At 45.6% G+C, this 20511-nt stretch overlaps 1 protein-coding gene across 2 annotated transcripts in view; it reads left to right on the top strand.

Annotated features, from left to right (window-relative positions):
* LOC134354226 (uncharacterized) overlaps window positions 1-18652 on the top strand; it is a 143117-nt gene extending 124465 nt beyond the window's left edge. For both annotated transcript variants that reach the window (XM_063063128.1, XM_063063126.1), the window contains exon 3: window positions 15552-18652. In XM_063063128.1, coding sequence (XP_062919198.1) covers window positions 15552-15942 — 391 coding nt within the window. In that variant the 3' untranslated portion in view covers window positions 15943-18652. The remainder of the gene's footprint in view (window positions 1-15551) is intronic.
* The last annotated feature ends 1859 nt before the right edge of the window (window positions 18653-20511 follow it).

Genomic DNA, 20511 nt, shown 5'->3' with positions numbered 1-20511 from the left:
ACAGATAGACAGGTACCGGGATAGGAAAGGTTTAGAAAGATATGGGCCACGCACCAGTAACCAGGACAAGCCTAGATGGGGCATCTTTGTCATCATGGATGAAATGGGATGAGGGTCCTGTTTTCCATGCCTCTGGACTCTGTTACTCTAATTGTGTCAACGGGGTGCTGTTGTAGTGTGGTACCAACCTTACCACCAGACCCTCAGACAAAGGCCGGGTGGCAACTCTCAGACACCACCTCATACCTATCCCTTGAGGAGGGCCCCACTCCAGACCATCAGAGAACTGTTTCCAACAATATCACTGATTCATCAACTCTGGAGAACTCTCACTCACTGCCACCAAACTCATAGTCCCCTTACCCCACACTGCTCACTTCTAACTCCTACTCAAGATCCACAAACCTGACTGTCCAGGTAGGCCCATTGTCTCTGCCTGCTCCTGCCCCACTGAACTCATATCCTCATACCTCGACTCCATTCTATCCCCTCGCTTCCGTCCCTTTGCATCTACATCTGTGATACTTCTCGTGTTCTCATTCTCCTCACTAACTTTCAATGCCCTAGCCCTGACCACTTCATTTTCAGCATAGATACACTATACACTTCTATTCCCCCCCCCCATTGTGAAGACTCTCCACTTCTTTCTCAGTAAAAGAACCAATCAGATGCCCTCCACCACCCTCCTCCATCTGGCAGGACTGGTCCTCTCCCTCAACAATTTTTCCTTGAGCTCCTCCCACTTTCTCCAGATGTGAGGGGTCGCCGTGGGCACCCACAGAGACCCCAGTTATGCTTGCCTTTTTGTTGACTACATAGAACAACCCCTGTTCCGAGCCTTACCCGGTAATACTGCCCAATTCTTCCTCCACTACACTGACAACCGTATTGGTGTTGGTCTATGCTGAGATTGTCAATTTCAGCAACTTTTCATCCAATATTATACCTAATATTCCGTCTGGGTAGCCTCCAACCTGATGGCATGAATATCGATTTCTCTTTCCGGTTTAAAAAAAAAATTCCTCCCTCTCCCTCTTTTTCTATTTCTGGCTTCTTTCCTCCTCTCACCTGCCTATCTCTTTCCTCTGGGTCCCCTCTTCTTTCCCCTTCTCCAATAGTCCACTCTTCTTTCCTTCCTGTCAGATTCCTTCCTCTCCAGCCTTTTACCTTCTATCACCTTCTCATTTTTAAAATCTTTTTGTTGATACATAATCTTCTACAGCGATAAAATGATACAAGACTTTGCACCTATCACCTTCTAGCTATCTTCCTTCCTCTCCTCCCACCTTTTTATTCTGGTGTCTTCCCCATTCCTGCCTAGATCTGAAGAAGGGTCTTGGCCTGAAATGTCAACTGTTTATCCATTTTTATAGATGTTGCCTGACCTGCTGAATTCCTCCAGCGTTTTGTGTGTGTTGCTTTGGATTTCCAGTATCTGCAGAATCTCGTGTGTTTATGGTCTACAATAGGAGGACTCTCCATTCCCAGCAGGAAGATGACACCTCATCAGAGATGCTTCTCTGATTTGAAGTCAGTGTTAATTCCCTTGCTGCCAATTTGTGATCGGGAGCCATCCCAAACTGTAGCAAACCTCGGATGGTCAGGCACAGGGCAGGACTGGCAAGATGGGGAAAACACACAAATTGCTGGGAGAACTCAGCAAGACAGGCAGCATCTATGGAACCGAGACCCTCCATCAGGATTGGAAAGGAAGGGGGAAAATGCCAGAATAAGAAAATGGGGGCAGGGGGAGGATAATAAGCTCAAAGGTGATAGTGAAGCCAGGTGGGGAGGACGGTGGGTGGGTGGGGAAGTGGGAGATGAAGTGAGACGCTGGGAGGTGATAGGTGGAAAAGGTAAAGGACTGAAGAAGAAATCTGATAGGAGAGGAGAGTGGACCATGGGAGGAGGGGCACTGGAGGGAGGTTTTGGGCAGGTGGAGAGAGAAGGGGTAGGAAGGGAGCCAAAATGGGGAATGGGAAAAGAGAGAAAAAGGAGGCGGAGAAATTAAAGCAATCAATCTGCGTCAGGACTCTTCAATGTCGAGGAGGCAAGATGGGCCTCCTTTCGTGCTGTTGACTTTGACGTTCTGCATTAGCGTGACAGGGGAGCATACAAAGGGCCAATGGGACCTTAATTGTGACCACATCATTGGCACAGTGAGCATTTTGGGAGGCTCATTAGAATCACAGAAAGGAGACAGCATACATTTGAAGTGCCTTGTAAACAAGGCTGTATTGGAAGCCCAAGGTACAGTGGTGTCTCAATCCCCCATCTTGTCTGAGCATCATGTGGGTGATGCTGTTTTGCGGCGAGGGAACTAATTGCTGGAGCGCCCCAGCCAATTGTGGGACTTGATTTTTCCCAGGAGACAAAAACGCAGTAGGATAATTCTTTCTCCCGGAGACACGGGTGTCACTTTGGGGACTCAATGCAATTTGCTGATATGATACTAAAAAATAGCATTAGAGTAATTACACTGAGCACAGAATAGTATTTCAGTTGCAAGAACTCATTTGTAGCTTGTCCTTACAATAACCTGGTCACTTTTAATGGGCTAGAGGAAGCAGGCTCAAATAATAGGTTAATGTATTATAGGTTGGTTTATGTCATTAAGCTGCTCTTCTGATGAGGCTTCCAGACTTATCCGTAAATGAGACTCTGAGCCGGCTGCTAACACTTAACCCTTTCCAAGCCCTTGATGTGGCTGAGGCTTTCTCCGCAGAGGGAGATCGCATTGATGTAGCTCCTCTCCTTTTTCATAGTCCAACAAGATACTTTTTGAAGTCACACACACTCCCTCTCCCCCCTCCTTCTCCCCCCTCCCCCTAGTGAGGTGGCAGGAGGAGGGGTGAGAGCAGATGTGCGTGAAATGGGGGAGATGCGTTTGAGACCAGAGTTGAAGGTGGAGGAAGGGAATCCCCTTTCTTTAAAAAAGGAAGACATCTCCCTTGTCCTGGAATGAAAAGCCTCATCCTGAGAGCAGATGCGGCGGAGACGGAGGAATTGCGAGAAGGGGATGGCGTTTTTGATAGAGACAGAGTGAGAAGAGGAATAGTCCAGATAGCTGTGAGAGTCAGTAGGCTTATAATAGACATCAGTAGATAAGCTGTTTCCAGAGATAGAGACAGAAAGATCTAGAAAGGGGAGGGAGCTGTCAGAAATGGACCAGGTAAACTTGAGGGCAGGGTGAAAGTTGGAGGCAAAGTTAATGAGGTCAACGAGTTCTGCATGCGTGCAGGAAGCAGCGCCAATGCAGTTGTCGATGTAGCGCAGGAAAAGTGGGGGACAGATACCAGAATAGGTTTGGAACATGGATTGTTCCACAAAGCCAGCAAAAAAGCAGGCATAGCTGGGACCCATACGGGTGCCCATGGCTACACCTTTAGTTTGGAGGAAGTGGGAGGAGCCAAAGGAGAAATTATGAAGAGTAACATTTTAATTCCACGTCCCATTCCCATTCTGATATGTCTATCCACGGCCTCCTCAACTGTAAAGATGAAGCCACACTCAGGTTGGAGGAACTACACCTTATATTCTGTCCGGGTAGCCTCCAACCTGGTGGCATGAACATTGACTTCTCAAACTTCCGTTAATGCCCTACCTCTCCCTCGTACCCCATCCGTTATTTATTTATTTATTTATATACACACATTCTTTTTCACTCTCTCCTTTTTCTCCCTCTGTCCCTCTCACTATACTCCTTGCCCATCCTCTGGGCTTCCCCCCTCCCCCTCTTCTTTCTCCCTAGGCCTCCTATCCCATGATCCTCTCATATCCCTTTTGCCAATCAACTGTCCAGCTCTTGGCTCCATCCCTCCCCCTCCTGTCTTCTCCTATCATTTTGGATCTCCCCCTCCCCCTCCCACTTTCAAATCTCTTACTAGCTCTTCTTTCAGTTAGTCCTGACGAAGGGTCTCGGCCTGAAACATCGACTGTACCTCTTCCTAGAGATGCTGCCTGGCCTGCTTCGTTCATCAGCAACTTTTATGCGTGTCATTGGCACTGTATTGGCATTAGGCTAACCAATGTGCTACCTATTTGCAGGGTTGATTTTTCATACAGTGTGATAGATGCCTGGAATGTACTGTCAGGGATGGGGCTGTACGCAGATATGATTGTGGACTGTCCTCACTGGAGTTTAGAAGAATGAGGGAGGATCTCATTGAAATCTATTGAATTTTGAAAGGCCTGGATAGAGAGGACATGGAGAAAATGTTTCCAGTGGTGGGAGTGTCTAGGACCACTACTCTCCTAGACTCAGAATAGATGAACAAATCTTTACAACAGAGATGAGGAATTTCTTTAGCCAAAGCGTGGTGAATTTGTGAAATTCATTGCTCCAGATGGATGTGGAGGCAAAGTCATTGCATATATTTAAAGCAAAGTCATAGAATCATAGAACACAGGAAACATACCCTTTGGCTCATCTAGTCCATGCCAAACTTTAATCTGCCCAGTCCCATCGACCTGCACCTGAACCATAGCTCTCCATAACCCTTCCATCCATGAACCTATTCAAATTTCTCTTAATCACAAAATAATCTGCAGATGCTGGGATCAAAGCAACACTCACAATACGCTGGAGGAACTCAGCAGGTCGGGCAGCATCAGTGGAAATGATGAGGCGACGTTTCGGGCTGGAACTCTTCATCAGGACTGAAGAAAGAAGGTGGGGGAGGGTTGGAAGAAGGCTCGTAGTTTCAGTTGAAAAACCAGTAATTTGAGAGACAAGGGTGGGGGAGGAGAAGCAGGGACATCATAGGCAGGAAAACAATGGGTAGTACAAGAAGGAGGCGGAACTATGAGGGAGGTGATAGGCAGCTGGGGGAGGGGGTAGAGTGAAATAGGGATAGAGGAAGGGAGGGGGAGGGAATTACCGGAAGTTGGAGAATTCTATGTTCATACCAAGGGGCTGGAGATTACCTAGATGGTATATGAGGTGTTGCTCCTCCAACCTGAGTTTAGCCTCATCATGGCAGTAGAGGAGGCCATGTATGGACATATCTGAATGGGAGCGGGAGGCAGAGTTGAAGTGGGTGGCTACTAGAAGATCTTGTCTGTTTTGGTGGACGGAGCGGAGGTGCTCGACGAAGTGGTCCCCCAATCTGCGTCGGGTTTCACCGATGTAGAGGAGGCCACGCCGGGAGCACCGGATGCAATAGATGACCCCAACAGACTCACAAGTGAAGTGTTGCCTCACATGGAAGGACTGTTTGGGGCCCTGAATGGTGGCAAGAGAGGAGGTGTAGGGACAGGTGTAGCACTTACGCTAACAGGGATAAGTGCCGGATGGGAGATCTGTGGGGAGGGACCAATCCCTGCGGAAAGCGAAGAGGGGTGGAAAGGGAAAGATGTGCTTAGTGGTGGGGTCCTGTTGAAGGTGACGGAAGTTGCAGAGGATAATGTGCTGGATCCGGAGGCTGGTGGGATGGTAGGTGAGGACAAGGGGAACTCTGTCCCTGTTGTGGTGGCGGAAGGATGGGGTGAGGGCCGAAGTGCAGGAAATGGAGGAAATGCTGGTGAGGGCATCATTGATGACGGTAGAAGGGAAACCACGATCCTTAAAGAAAGAGGACATTTGAGATGTCGTGGAATGGAAAGCCTCATCCTGGGAGCACCTTCCTCTATCCCTATTTCACTCTGCCCCCTCCCCCAGCTGCCTATCACCTCCCTCATGATTCTGCCTCCTTCTTCTACTACCCATTGTTTTCCTGCCTATGACGTCCCTGCTTCCCCACCCCTTTGTCTTTCAAATTACTGGTTTTTCAACAGAACCTACGAGCCTTCTTCCAACCCTCCCCCATCTTCTTTCTTCGGTCCTGATGAAGGGTTCCGGCCCGAAACGTCGACTCATCATTCCCACTGATGCTGCCTGACCTGCTGAGTTCCTCCAGCGTATTGTGAGTGTCAAATTTCTCTTAAAATGTTGAAATTAAATCTTCATCCTCCGCTCCTGCTGGCAGCTGGTTCCACACTCTCACCACTCTCTGAGTAAAGATGTTCCCCTTAAGTATTTCACCTTTCACCCTTAACCCTCGGCCTCTAGTTGTAGCCTCGCCCAAACTCTTTGGAAAAAGCCTGCTTGCATTTACCCTATCAATATCCCTCATAATTGTTTATACCCCTATCAAATCTCTCCTCATTTTTCTACATTCCAAGGCATAAGGTCCTAACCTTTTCAACTTTTCCCTATAATTCAGGTCCTCAAGTCTCGGCAACGTCCTTGTAAATTTTCTCTATGCTCTATCAATCTTATTTACATTTTTCCTGTAGGTAGGTGACCAAAACTGCTCACAATACTGTTAGACCTCACCAAAATCTCATACAATTTCAATATAACATCCCAACTCCTGTACTCACTATATTGATTTATGAATGCCAGTGTACCAGAAGCTTTCTTTATGACTCTATTTACCTGCGATGCCACATTCAATGAATTATGGGTCTGTATTCCCAGATCCCTCGGTTCTACCACACTCCTCAATGCCCTAACAATCACTTTATAAAACTTACTCTGATTGGTCCTCCCAAAGTGGAACTCCTCACAGTTGCCTGTATTAAATTCCATCTGCCGTTTTTCTGCCTATTTTTCCAGCTGGTCCAGATCCTGTTGCAAGTTTTGAAAGTCTTCCTTGCTGTCCACTACACCCCAATCTTGATCCAGTTTGTCACACTACCATCCAAATGGTTGAGACAGATGACAAACAACAACAGACCTAGGACCGATCCCTGCAGTCATAGGCCTCCAGTCCGAGAAGCAACCACCTATTACCACTCTCTGGCTTCTCCTGTGAAACCAATGTCTTATCCAATTTACTACCGCCTCCTGAGTGCTGCATTACTTAATTGTCATAGATGACAACCAACAAGCGACTAAACCATTTTGACCAACCTCTCATGTGGGAACTTGTCAAAGGCTTTGCTAAAGTCCATGTAGACAACATCCACAGCCTTGCCTTCATCAACTTTCCTGGGAACTTTCTCAAAGAACTCTAAAAGTTTGGTTAAAAATGATCTACCATGTACTAAGTGTTACGTACCCCATAACTGGGTTGCCAAACCAGCAGAAATGGATCACTCGGTTGGAGTCTGGAGTACTAGAACTAAGAAAGTTTTATTAAAGAAACAAGCAACACAGTAATCGAAAGGATAATAAATGCAACAGTTCAGCGATGATAAACACACATGTGCACAGAATTAAGATAACAGCATCAATCAAGCTCTATCATTGTCTAGGGGTAAATGATCAAATTTAAAAGTGACTCAAAGTTCAGTCCAGTTTAGTAGTTCAGTTCGCAGTAATCGTTGCCATGGATCGACAACGTGGGGGGAGAGAGACAGAGAGAACAGGAACAACTGATCATTCAGCACAGCTTCACTCACAGACCGGCGAGATTGCTCACAAGCAGCTTTTGGGCGGGTCCTTGGTGATGTCACCTGAGGTCACCGACTGTGACCCCTCCTCCAGATGCGGTCGATCCTCTGCAGTGAACCCGGCACCCAGGCAAGGGCGGACACACACCGGGTTCCCGCTGATCGTACCTTTCCACCCTGGTCGTTGTCTAATACTTCTCACCCACTCGTGAGAGGCGCACCGCTTCCAGGGTCTCGTTACCTCGGGTGGCGTGTGTGTCCTGCCTTAGCGAACCGGTCCCTTTTTATCCCCCTGCTGGGGTATCGCCTGTCCATCACTTCAAACAGTTCAAGGTTCAAAGAGGGGAGCCGCTCCAGACAGCTCTCTCTCCCCCGTCCCTTCATTACACATCTCCAGACGCTGCTCCATTGTTCCTTATCTCTCCTTCCCCTGAGGGCAGGTGGCAGACCAACTGCTGATGCCACTGATGCTAGCCCAGGCCAGCAAACATCTTAATTTTATGTGTATTCTCGTAACATAAGTCATATTGACAATCCCTAATCAGTCCTTATCTAAATACCTCTATATCCGGTCCCTTAGAATACCTTTCAATAACTTTTCCACTACTGATGCCAGTCTTATTCTTAGAGCTTTTCTTAAACAATAGAGCAATATTAGCTATGGAAATAGCTTGGAAAATATGTAGCCTGGGTGGTTGATAGTTGGGTTGAGTTGTTCTCCTTTCTTGGCAATCCATTTGCAAATGTTTTGTCCTCATACGAAGGGGCATCATCAGTGCTCTGTTCACTTGTGGTGTGTCCTCAGAGTGCTTGGCTTTTGTATACTTATCAGTTAATCGTGTTGTCATTACGGAAATGCAATTGTGATGTAGGGAGGGGGTCTCTTTGCAGATTGGTTGCATGGCAACCTCTGCATTGTCTGGAATTTTGCCCACATTGGCTTATAAGTGGGATTGAGGTCTACATGTCTGCTTACAGAATTGTTCTCAGAAAACCCTGCTTCTAGGAATTTCTTTTGCATGCCGGGTGTTTGCTTGCACCATGTCTTTCACTGGTGCCCAGTCGAATCTGTGTCCCTCTCTATCTTCATGGGTAGAGGCTGGGGAGAGTTGGTCAAGCTGCTTAACAGCCAGTTGATGTTCATGGATCCTTGTGAATTTTTTTTTCCCGATTTGGCCGACGTAACATTTGCTTTGGGGGAGAGAACTTAATATGACCTTTGTTAATGAAGATTGGTTGCGAGTTCCAAAAATGGTCAATTCCTCTTCGATATGTGCCAATCACTGTTCAATTCAATTCAAAATTGTTCACCGTTATTATTTAACAAAGGAGAGGCTATCCAAAATATTTCCTAATATAAACAATTATTGTAATAGGTGTAAAACTGAAGTAGCCACTTTGTCACATACGTCCTGGTCATGTTCTTCATTAAAATCTTTTTGGAAATCTTTATTTTCTATAATTTCTAAAGCTCTGAAAATTAATTTACAACCTAATACATTGACTGTTCTATTTGGAATAGTTACACATCATATTCAGGGTATTTCATCTTCAGGCCAACAAGTAATTGCATTTGTTACATTGTTGGCAAGAAGGGCTATTCTATTGAAATGGAAAGATACCTCTGTCCCTACATTAATTCAATGGTTTTCTCAAGTAATGTTATGTCTTAATTTGGAAAAAATTAGTAGAACTTTTGATCCTTGATTCGATTTTGAAAGAAGATGGGGCTCTTTTGCCAAATATTATCATTTAATTCGAATTAAGGTTTCCTTCCAATCTTATTTTATATAAATGTGAAGTGGCGGTTGATGATTTTTCTTCTTTGTACATATAGAAACATAGAAACATAGAAAATAGGTGCAGGAGTAGGCCATTCGGCCCTTCGAGCCTGCACCGCCATTTATTATGATCATGGCTGATCATCCAACTCAGAACCCCGCCCCAGCCTTCCCTCCATACCCCCTGACCCCCGTAGCCACAAGGGCCATATCTAACTCCCTCTTAAATATAGCCAATGAACTGGCCTCAACTGTTTCCTGTGGCAGAGAATTCCACAGATTCACCACTCTCTGTGTGAAGAAGTTTTTCCTAATCTCGGTCCTAAAAGGCTTCCCCTCTATCCTCAAACTGTGACCCCTCGTTCTGGACTTCCCCAACATCGGGAACAATCTTCCTGCATCTAGCCTGTCCAATCCCTTTAGGATCTTATACATTTCAATCAGATCCCCCCTCAATCTTCTAAATTCCAACGAGTACAAGCCCAGTTCATCCAGTCTTTCTTCATATGAAAGTCCTGCCATCCCAGGAATCAATCTGGTGAACCTTCTTTGTACTCCCTCTATGGCAAAGATGTCTTTCCTCAGATTAGATATAGATGATTGTAAGACGTATTGCTCTGGGAGTTGGTCCCTAATGGGGTATTTTTTCCTTTTTTTTCTTTTTTTTTCTTTCTCTTGTATTTAGTGGGGTTTCTTTTTTCAGTTAGCTGGTGTTCTCTTTTTTTCCTTTTCATTAGGTAAGTATTTCATGCAAGTATCTAATCAGCCAGCTGTTCAGACCAAACATCAGAATGGGGAAGAAATGTGACCTAAGTGACTTTGACTGTGGAATGACTATTAGTGCCAGACAGGGTGGTTTGAGTATCTCTGAAACTACCGATCTCCTGGGATTTTCACACACGACAGTCTCTAGAGTTTACAGAGAATGGTGTGAAAAACAAACAAACAAAAAATTCAGTAAGCGGCAGTTCTGTGAGTGTAAATGCCTTGTGAATGAGAGAGGTCAGAGGAGAATGGCCAGACTGGTTCAAGCTGACAGGAAGGTGACAGTAACTCAAATAACCACATGTTACAGCAGTGGTGTGCAGAAGAGCATCTCTGAACTCACAAAACATCCAACTTTGAAGTGAATGGGCTACAGCAGCTAAAGACCACGAATGTGCACTTAGTGGCCACTGATTGTATGCCATATTGTGTTACCCCTGGTGGATAGAGGATAGTGACCATTGTACGAAGTAAGCTACTGCCTCTGAACATACATCATTCAGAATTCAAAGTAAATTTATTATCAAAGTCCGTATATGTCACCATATATAATCTTGAAATTCATTTATTTGCAGGCATTCACAGGAAGATAGTGAAATACAATAAAATCAGAGAAAAACTACACACAAGGACTGACAAACAACTAATGTGCAAAAAAAAAGACCAACTTTGCATATAAAATAAATAGATAAATAAATAATCCTGAGAACATGAGTTGTAGATTCCTTGAAAATTAGTCCATAGATTGTGGAATTAGTTCAGAATTGAGGTGAGTACTTTATTATCAAATACGTATACGTCACCACATACGACCCTGAAAATGAATCACAAGGTTGTATATGGTGACACATATATACTTTGATAATAAATTTACTTTGAACTTTGAGTGAAATAGGGGGTTTGACATCTGATAAGGACAAAGACATGGGTGATGTCAAAACCAGGAAGGAACTGGTTTGCTGGTGATTTCATTCCATAATAAATCTATGCAGTAAAACTGCCTCTTCTCCCAGCAGCTGGAATTGCTCTCCATAATCTGAGTGCACATCGCTGCGAAAGGCCAAGACTTTATGAATCCTGGCCCTAGCCGTCACTTACTGTCAGGGAGTCTGAATCTGGGCAGGAAATCGCTTCCATTTATTCCAAGCCCCAGGAATAAAAAGGGTTTTACTCAAAATAACGGAGCGAGAGGCCAACCCTGTTTACACATCACATCCGCTCTCTGTAAACCTGCAGTCATCTGCTGCCATCCCCTCTCCCTCACTGTGCTGTAGTGCTCTATATCTCATCGATGTCACTGTGACTGAATGGCTTGAGTGAGGAGAGCCTGAACAGGATGGGACTGTTCTCCCTGAAGTGCAGGGGGCTAAGGATTATCAAACCTCAACCAGCTCAAACAGGCCTGCTAGCTAGCATTGATGGGAGTGGCTGAGCAGTCTGTTTCCATGCTGTGTGATTCCATGACTCCCTGAGTCCACGAATGTTGCAGCAGTCTGCGGTTAAATATAATGCATCCCGTCTTCTGACGAACAGCAATGGAGGGCAGCACTAACTCCAACGTGGATGCCCTGCCGCTTGCCTCTAGTGGAGCGCACCAACTCTGATGCCTCTCTCCTGAGCGGCTGCAAGCTGGCGACACCGTGGTTTGACGCCTAGTCTGTGCTATGACCATGGCTATGCAGCTCCCCCGCTGTCCACCCACACCATCTACCCCACCCCCTACCCCCACCATTTGCCGATACAACACTGAATTGGACTTGCAGCATTCCATGCTACAATGTCCAGCAGGGCCTTGCGATCATAACAAATACATCTAAAATACACAATAAACCCTTAGCTTGGTCCCGTAGAAGCCGCAGCATCCGAATGTGCTGCCACCTTATCGAAGGACTTCTAGTGATTCAGCACCCTCTGCAAGAAGTTCCTTTGCACACCAATTTTCAATAACCACCCCAATCATGTGACTTGTGGTCCTTCCATTAGCAGAAACTTCTTGACATCTACCCCCGAAGAATCTTCTATTCCCTATTCTTGTCCTTGTTTGAAATTCTTCCACTGGTTAAAATATAAAGATAAAAGATTAAGGATTTGTATTATTTATCACACATCCATTAAAACATGCAGTAAAATGCATTGTTTGCGTCAATGACCATGCAGTCTGAGGATCTGTGTTGGTCATTGATGCCATATTTCCATCTCCAATGTCGCATGCCCACAGTTTACCTATCCCAACCCTACCCTGTACATCCTTGGAACGTGGGAGGAAAGTAGTGGATACGGCCCAGACCATCACGAGTAAAGCTACCCCCCGCCCCCATCCACCATTGAGCACATCTACACGAGACATCTTCACAGAAAAGCAGCATCCATCATCAGGGACCCCCACTACCCAGGACATGCTCTCTTCTCGCTACTACCATCAGGAAGAAGGTACAAGAGCCTCAGGACTCACATCACCAGGTTGAGGAACAGTTACTACCCTTCAACCATCAATCTCTTGAACCAGTGAGGACAGCTTCACTCACCTTCACTTGGCCCATTCCTGAAACGTTCCCACAACCTATGGATTCACTTTCAAGGATTCTTCATCACATGTTCTCGATATTTATTAGATTATGAGAACACTCAGTCCTCTTTTATTATCATTTAGAAATGCATACATGCATTAAGAAATGATACAATGTCTCTCCAGAGTGATATCTCTGAAAACAGGACAAACCAAAGACTAACACTGACAGAACCACATAATTATAACATATAGTTACAGCAATGCAAAGCAATACCATAATTTGATGAAGAACAAACCATGGGCACGGTAAAAAAAAGTCTCAAAGTCCCCGAGTCGATCGACTCCCAAGTCCCCGATAGCAGGCGGCAAAAGGGAGAAACTCCCTGCCATAAACCTCCAGGCACCATCAACTTGCCGATGCCTTGGAAGCAGCCGACCACAGCCGACACTGAGTCCGTCCATCAGAAAACTTCGAGCCTCCGACCAATTCCTCCGATACAGCCTCTCGAGCGCCATCCTCTGCCGAGCGCCTTCGACCTCTCCCCGGCCGCTGAAACACGCAAAGTTGAGGATTTCGGGGCCTTCAGCTCTGGAGATTCCGGTTACCACACAGTAGCAGCAGCAGCGAAGCGGGCATTTCAGAAATTTTCTAGATGTTCCTCTGTACTCTCACATCAGTCTCCATCAAATCAGGATTGCGCACGGTCCCCTACTTGCCAGATAACAGATATTCATCACCGGAGAGGCTGCACACGCTGCCGTCACACCACCATCTTCTCCTCCTTTGTTTATTTATTATTATTATTTACTTTTGTATTTTCACAGTTTGCTGTCTTTTACACTCTGGTTGAATGCCCAAGTTGTGCAGTCTTTCATTGATCCTGTTATGGTTATTATTCTATTATGGATTTATTGAGTATGAATTTCAGGGTTGTACATGGTGACATATATGTACTTTGATATTAAATTTGCTTTGAACTTTGGAATGGGAGCACCCAGAGGAAACCCGTATGGTCACAGGAAGCAGGTACAAGCTCCTTACAGACAGCAGTGGGAATTGAAGCCCAGTTCGTGATTGCTGGAACTGTAAAGCGATTGCACTAACCACTATTGCCAGGGGTCCCCAACCTTTTTTGCACTGCAGACTGGTTTAATATTGACAATATTCTTGCGGACTGGCCGACCGGGGGTGGGGTGGGGGGGAGGTTCACGTAGGGTTAAACTCACCTCAACATGTCTTTTACAGTTAGGGTTGTCAACTTTCTCACTCCCAAATAAGGGACAAAAGTAGCAGTCAAATCCTGGGACACTTTACCCCAGGAAAGACTATCATGACCATGAAGCCTTGCGTGGGCACCTGTGTGCGTATGTGATGTGTGCATGCATGTATGTGCCGATTTTTTTCCCCACAAATCCGTTTTGCATTCATCTTCCCGACTGCACTGTACATACATTATTTCTACTTTATATAGGCTGTGTATTTATCATATCATTCCTGCTTTTACTATATGTTAGTGTTATTTATTTTAGGTTTTATGTGTTATTTGGTATGATTTGCTAGGTTATTTTTTGGGTCTGGGAACGCTGAAAAATTTTTCCCATATAAATTAATGGTAATTGCTTCTTCGCTTCACCTGTTTCGGCAGGAAAGGTTTCATAGGAACGCTCTACCTTAGTGGGGGAAATACGGGACAAGGGTGGTCCCGTATGGGACAAACCAATTTAGCCCAATATACGGGATGTCCCGGCAAATACGGGACAGTTGGCAGCCCTATGTTCAAGTTCAACAGTGCGTGACAGGGAATGTGGAAAGGTGCAGCTGACTCGTATCGTTTCCTCGCGGCCCGGTAGTTGGGGACCGCTGCACTGTGCGACTGTACTGCCGCTTGACATCTACCCTCTTGGGCCCACTAAGAATCTCATATAAAGATGAGACAATCTGCAGATGCTGGAAATCCAGAGCAACACACACAAAATGCTGGAGGAACTCAGCAGGTCAGGCAGCATCTATAGAAATGAATAAACAGTCAAAGTTACGGGAATCTTGTATGTTCCAATAACATTTCTCATTAGGAGGATTTAAGATGGAATCTCAGGGGCCCAAACAGGTGAAGGAACAACTGCTAATGGTTAGCTTTCATTTCCAGAAGATTACAATATAAAAGCAAGGATGTAGGAACTAAATGGGAGAATGGATCAGCTCATGATAAAATGGCAGAGCAGACTCGATGGGCCAAATGGCTGACTTTTGCTCCTTTGTCTTATGGTCTTATGGTAATGTTGAGACTTTATAAAGCACAAGTGAAGCCTCACTTGGAGTATTGTGAGCAGGTTTGGGCCCCTTATCTTTGAAAGGATGTGCTGAAACCATCTTCCTGATGGTAGTAGCGAGAAGAAAGCCTGTCCTGGGTAGTGGGGCAGGGGCGGGGGGTCCCTGTTGATGGATGCTGCTTTTCTGTGAAGATGACGGTTCAAAGGAGGTTTCACGAAAATTATTCCATGATTGAATGGCTTGTCATATGAACAGCATTTGATGAGTCCAAAATGAGAGGGCACAGATGCAAGATAAGAGGAGGTAGATTTAAAAGATACCAGAGATGTAACTTCTTTACACAGAGGGTAGTGAGTACCTGGAATAAGCTGCCAGAGAAAATGGTCAAGGCAGGTACAATTGCAACACTTAAGAGACAAATGGATTGGCACATTAAAGGGAGGAGCATGGAGGTTTATGGGCTGAACACAGGCAAGTACGACGAACAGTGAGGAAAGGTGCTGTTGTCAGCATTGACCTGTTGGGCCGGAGGGCCTGTTTGCATGTTATGACTCGACTACTCACTGAGTTCCATGTGACACCTGGTCTCACCTATTACCTGCCTGCTTGTATTCCACCCCCTCCTCCTTCCCATTCTGGCTTCTGCCACCTTTCTTTCCAGTGCTAATGAAGTGTCTTGGCCCAAACCATCGACTGTTTATTCCCCTCCATATATTCTGCAAGCCTGTTAAGTTCGTCCACTATTTTTTGTGTGTTGCTCAAGGGTTCCAGCATCTACAGAATCCCTTATGTCTTCACGGGTAAATTTTGCATTTGCATTAATGTAATTTCCACCTTTGTGCTTTAGGTATTGTGGATTAAATGCCAACCGCCAGACCTCATCGATGGTGGGCTTTATCGTCAGCTGCCAATGCACGTACCATGCAGCTGTGATGTTTCCTCAGAACCCACTGGCAGCCTTAGGGGTGGAGAGGATTGGCCGTTCCAGCGTCTGTTGCCGGCTGGCCCTCTTCAAGCCCCGGCAGGGGCGAGCGCCTCTTCCCTTGGAGTACGACCTGTTTTCCGATGGCTGCCATTCCAGCAGTCCCCTGCTGGGGGCGTTTGAGACCTCTGCCTGCACCACGGGAGTCTCTACCCTTGTCTTCGTGGACCCGGCCAATGAGAAGCCCAAGGAGCTGCCCGAGTGGCTCAGGAAACACCTTGAGAAGATTGTGGTAAAGCCAGGGGCTTCCAGCTAATTGTCCGAGAATCAAAAAAAATATGAGTGGGATTGCCTTCTCTTCAATGGTAAATCCGTACATAATATGCTGGAGGAACTCAACGTGCTTTTTCTGTTCCCCATTCTGGCTCCCCTCTTATTCTATTTTTTCTCCTCGCCTGCTTATCACCACCCTCTCCTCCAGCCCTTCCTCCTATGGTCAATTCTCCTATCAGATTCCTTCTTCTTCACTCCTTGACCTCTTCCACCTATCACCTCTCAACTTCTTACTTCAACCCCTCCCTCACCCACTCACCTTCCCCATCACTTAATCTCACCTATCACCTGCCAACTTGTACTCCTTCCCCTCCCCCACCTTCCTATTCTGGCTTCTTCCCCTTTCCTTTCCATTCCTGAGGGAAGGATCTCGGCCTGAGCCATCTACTTTATTTCTCTTTGTAGATGCTACCTGATCTGCTGAGTTCCTCCACCATTGTGTGTGCTGCTCTGGATCTCCAGCGTCTGTCATCAAAGATAAATTTCTGCGAGGAACCGACATTTTGTAGGGAAAAATCATTCCCAATTTTCTTCCCTCTGATTTCCATCCCGCAACGTTCAGAATTTTCCAACATGTGCTGTTCAGAGTAAGAATCCCTGATCGAAGAGTTGCAGAATTTACCCAGAAGAGTGAAGCAGGCGATGGCATCTCAGTGAATGAGTAGCTTCTAGAATGAGAACAAGTGTAGAAATTAACCGTCCTATCTTTGGCTTAACAGAGCACTGATTGGCATGACAATCCTGGAATGAAGACGATCCATTTCCTTCCCTCAAGTGTTCTACAGAAGTCCTGAACCTAGAGGACTGTTCAGCAGAAAAGGGTCTTGGCCCAAAAAATCGACTGTACTTTTTTTTCCATAGATGCTGCCTGACCTGAGATCCTCCAGCATTTTGTGTGTGTTCCCTCTGCACTCTTTCCAGTTTCATGACACCTTTCCTCTGCCAGGTGTCCAAAACTGGGCATAACACACCAAGTGCGGCCTCGTCAATGTCTTACTCAACTGCAACATAACATCCCAACCTCTATGCTCAGTGAGCTGACTGATGAAGGCCAGTGTGCTGATCGCCTTGTCTTACTTTTGCTGGGTTCCAGAGATCACAGAGCACTGCACAGAATTCCACAGTACAGTATCAGCTCTTCAGGCCCATGAAAGACTTCTGCTCCATATGGGCCTCTTCCCCTAATATTTCCATCCTGGAGCTGGAGGACTGTTCATGTGGGTGGGTGGGAGAGAGGAAAGGGGCTTGCCCTATTATTGTTTTGTTGCTTATTTTGTTCTACCTTGTTTTCTGTGTGCATTGAGGGTTTGCTAAATTGGCACTGCAATGTATTCCACAGATTCAACACCCAATAATGTTTCCTTTACTCCCCTGAAACTCTCCAGTGTCCTGGGAACTCGTCACAGCTCCTGGTTCCCATCCCTGAAACTCACAGGGATTCCCTGTCCCTTCCTTGAAACTCACTGAGGGCCCCATCCCTTCCCTGAAACTCACAGGGGGGACCTGAAAATCACTGAGGGTCCCCGTCCGTCCCTGAAACTCTTTGGGGTTCCCTGTCTCTTCCCTGAAAATCACTGGGGGTCCCTGTCCCATTCCTGAAACTGATTGGGGTTCCCTGTCCCTTTCTTGAAATTCACCAGTGGTTGGGGGGGGTGCCTCTGTTCTTTCCTGAAATTCACTGGTGGGGGGGGTGTCATTGTCCCATTCCTGAAACTCACTGGGGGTTCTTGCCCTGACCCTGCAACTCACTGGAACTCTGTCACCTTGAAACTCACCAGGTCTGCCGTTCCTGTCCCAGAATCTCAGAGAGGGCCAGTTCCTGTACCTGAAACTCATTGTTCCCATCTTAAAACTCACCAGGACCCCTCTTCCCACACTCTCCTGAAACTCACTGAAGTCCAGTTTCACATATACCCATTCAACTTACCATTTCACTGGAAAATGTCCCATTTTACAGAGTAACATCTCCTGGGACATCAATAACATCCAATAGATACAGTACCTGCCAGTCCAGGAGTACCAAAGTCCCAATGGTTGGAGTCTTACTAATTAAAGATTCATCAAAACTTTCTGGTCCTGGGCCATCTTATCATTGTTCTTTGTGTATATGAAAACAGGAGCAAACCTCCTTATGTCAAGAGTGTGTCTTCTTGTTTAAGCAGAATCTAGGCTTGTAGAATAGAAATGAAATTGCATTAACCTTCATTTCCTAAATAATGAGATACTTCTCTCACATTTTCAGTGATGATATTTGGAGCATGTTTCATTTTGACTTTCAAACTGAACAATGCTTCATTTCATCTGCTACCACAGATACTTATCACCAAAACTAAACAATGTTGTCAAGTGTTAACATGTTGTTATTTTGTATTTCTCTTAGATACACCAATAAACTGGAAAGTTTCTAACAATGAGGTTTCAGTTACCAGTATGTTTCTCCTTGCATTGTGAGCATGGGTCAGCAGGGGTTCCATGCCATGGACCCCTATCATTAACTGAGGTGTTTGTGGACCCCAGGTTGGGTACCCTTGGGTTAGAGTATCATGAAGGTTTTCTGACTTCCCCATGCAACAGAACAAGTGTAATAAATTATTTTAAAAATCTGTAAATCTTTTGGGGTCACCTATTGCGTCTGGTGCTCGTGATGCGGCCTCCTCTACGTTGGTAAGATTCGTTGTAAACTGGGGTAATGCTTCATTGAGTACATCTGCTCCATCTGCCTCAAACGGAACTTCCTGGTGGCCAAACGTTCTAATTCCAATTCCCATTCCCTTCCTGACATGTCAGCCTCTTTGCCAAGATGAGGCCGCCTTCAAGGTGGAGGAGCACAACCGTTATCTGGGTAGCCTCCAACCTGATGGCATGAATATCGATTTCCTTCCGGTAAACAAATTCATTCCCCCCCCCCCCATTCCTCTTTTATATTGTTACTTCCATAGGAAATATAGCATTTCTGGGATATTTCAAACATTCCCACTATAGCTACTGCTTTCGTATCCATGAGAAACCATAGCATGCTTTTTACTGGAGTGAGATTGGGATCCCTGTATTTCAGAACTACAACATTGATATACGACAGCCATAAGATCACAAGACATAGGAGCAGAATGAGGCCATTGGGCCCATTGAGTCTGCTTCACCATTCCATCATGGCTAATTCATTAACCCCCTCAACCCCATTCTCCTGCCTTCTCCCCGTAACCTTTGACACTTACTAATCAAGAACTTATCAACCTCCACTTTTACCCAACGACTTGGCCTCCACAGATTCACCACTCTCTGGCCAAGGAAATTCCTCTTCATCTCTGTTCTAAAGGGATTCTGGCACTTTGCTAATCCTAGACTCCTCTGTGCCCACTCTACCTAGACCTTTCGACACCCTCCCCGCCCCCATCTTCTAAATTCCAGCCAGTGCAGACCCAGAGCCATCAACTGCTCCTCCTCACATGTTAACCCCTTCATTCCCAGGATTATTCTCTTTAACTTCCACTGAACTCAATCTCAAATACATCTTGCATTATATTGTGCCCTTCTACTTAAGAAAACATCAAGTGGCTTTAATGGCAGGTTTTATCATTGCCAACTTCTGTTCCTTGCACTGCATCTTGACTACATAGAACAGTTCAGTGCAGGAACAAGCCCTTTGGCCCACAATGTTGTGCAGAAACAGCTAAAAAGTAAATCAAAACCGCCCATAAACAATCCCCTCCTACCTACACAACATCCATAACCCTCCATTTTCATCACATTCATGGGCCTATCTAAACATCTCTTAAAGGCCTCCAATGTATTTGCCTCCACTAGGCAGTGCATTCCAGGTATTCACTACTCTGAGTAAAAAAACATACCCCTCACATCCCCTTTGAACTACCCCCCCTCACCTCCAATGCATGCCCTCTGGTATTGGACATTTCTACCCTGGAAAAAGATACTGCATGTCTACTCTATCTATATCTCTCATGATCCTATGAACCTCTATCAAACTAGGTAAGTGGTTAAATATCAGGTAGATACTCAACTAGTCAAAAGCAGCACATCAACTTGCAATACATTAAATACACAACTATCAAATTCACCCCTCAAGAGGACCACAACCTTGTCATGGTTTGAAGGCTTGCATGCCTCAATTGACCCAGGGAACTATGTTGGCTGGAGTCAGGGCTTTATACTTGGCTCTTGGTAGAGTCACCCATGCCAAACAGGTCAAAGGGTCTACTGGTCCTTCAGGTTCAGAGGTTCAGCTCAGGGCTAACAACCATGGCTGGTTAAAACAAAACAAAATTGTTACAGAAACAGCAATGAAAACTCCCTCTACATCTGAGTTCAATGGTATTCCTGACTCTCCATCCGAGACTTGCATGACTGACAGTGGCGAAAACCAAGATGAAGCTACTAACATGATGAAGGAAGACCTGAAAGCCACCAGAGATGGAGGACCTTCATTGCTGCCCTAAATGCCAGTGACATAACAGGGCCTAAGTAAGTATCAAATTCATTAATGTGGTCAAAATGGGGGTTTGGATGTGTTTTGACAAAATAAGGTTTCACAGAG

This window comes from Mobula hypostoma, chromosome 11, assembly GCF_963921235.1.
Source record: "Mobula hypostoma chromosome 11, sMobHyp1.1, whole genome shotgun sequence".
Taxonomy (NCBI): Eukaryota; Metazoa; Chordata; class Chondrichthyes; order Myliobatiformes; family Myliobatidae; genus Mobula; species Mobula hypostoma.
The sequence above is the reverse complement of the archived record's forward strand: the minus strand, read 5'-3'. Positions and strand labels throughout refer to the sequence as shown.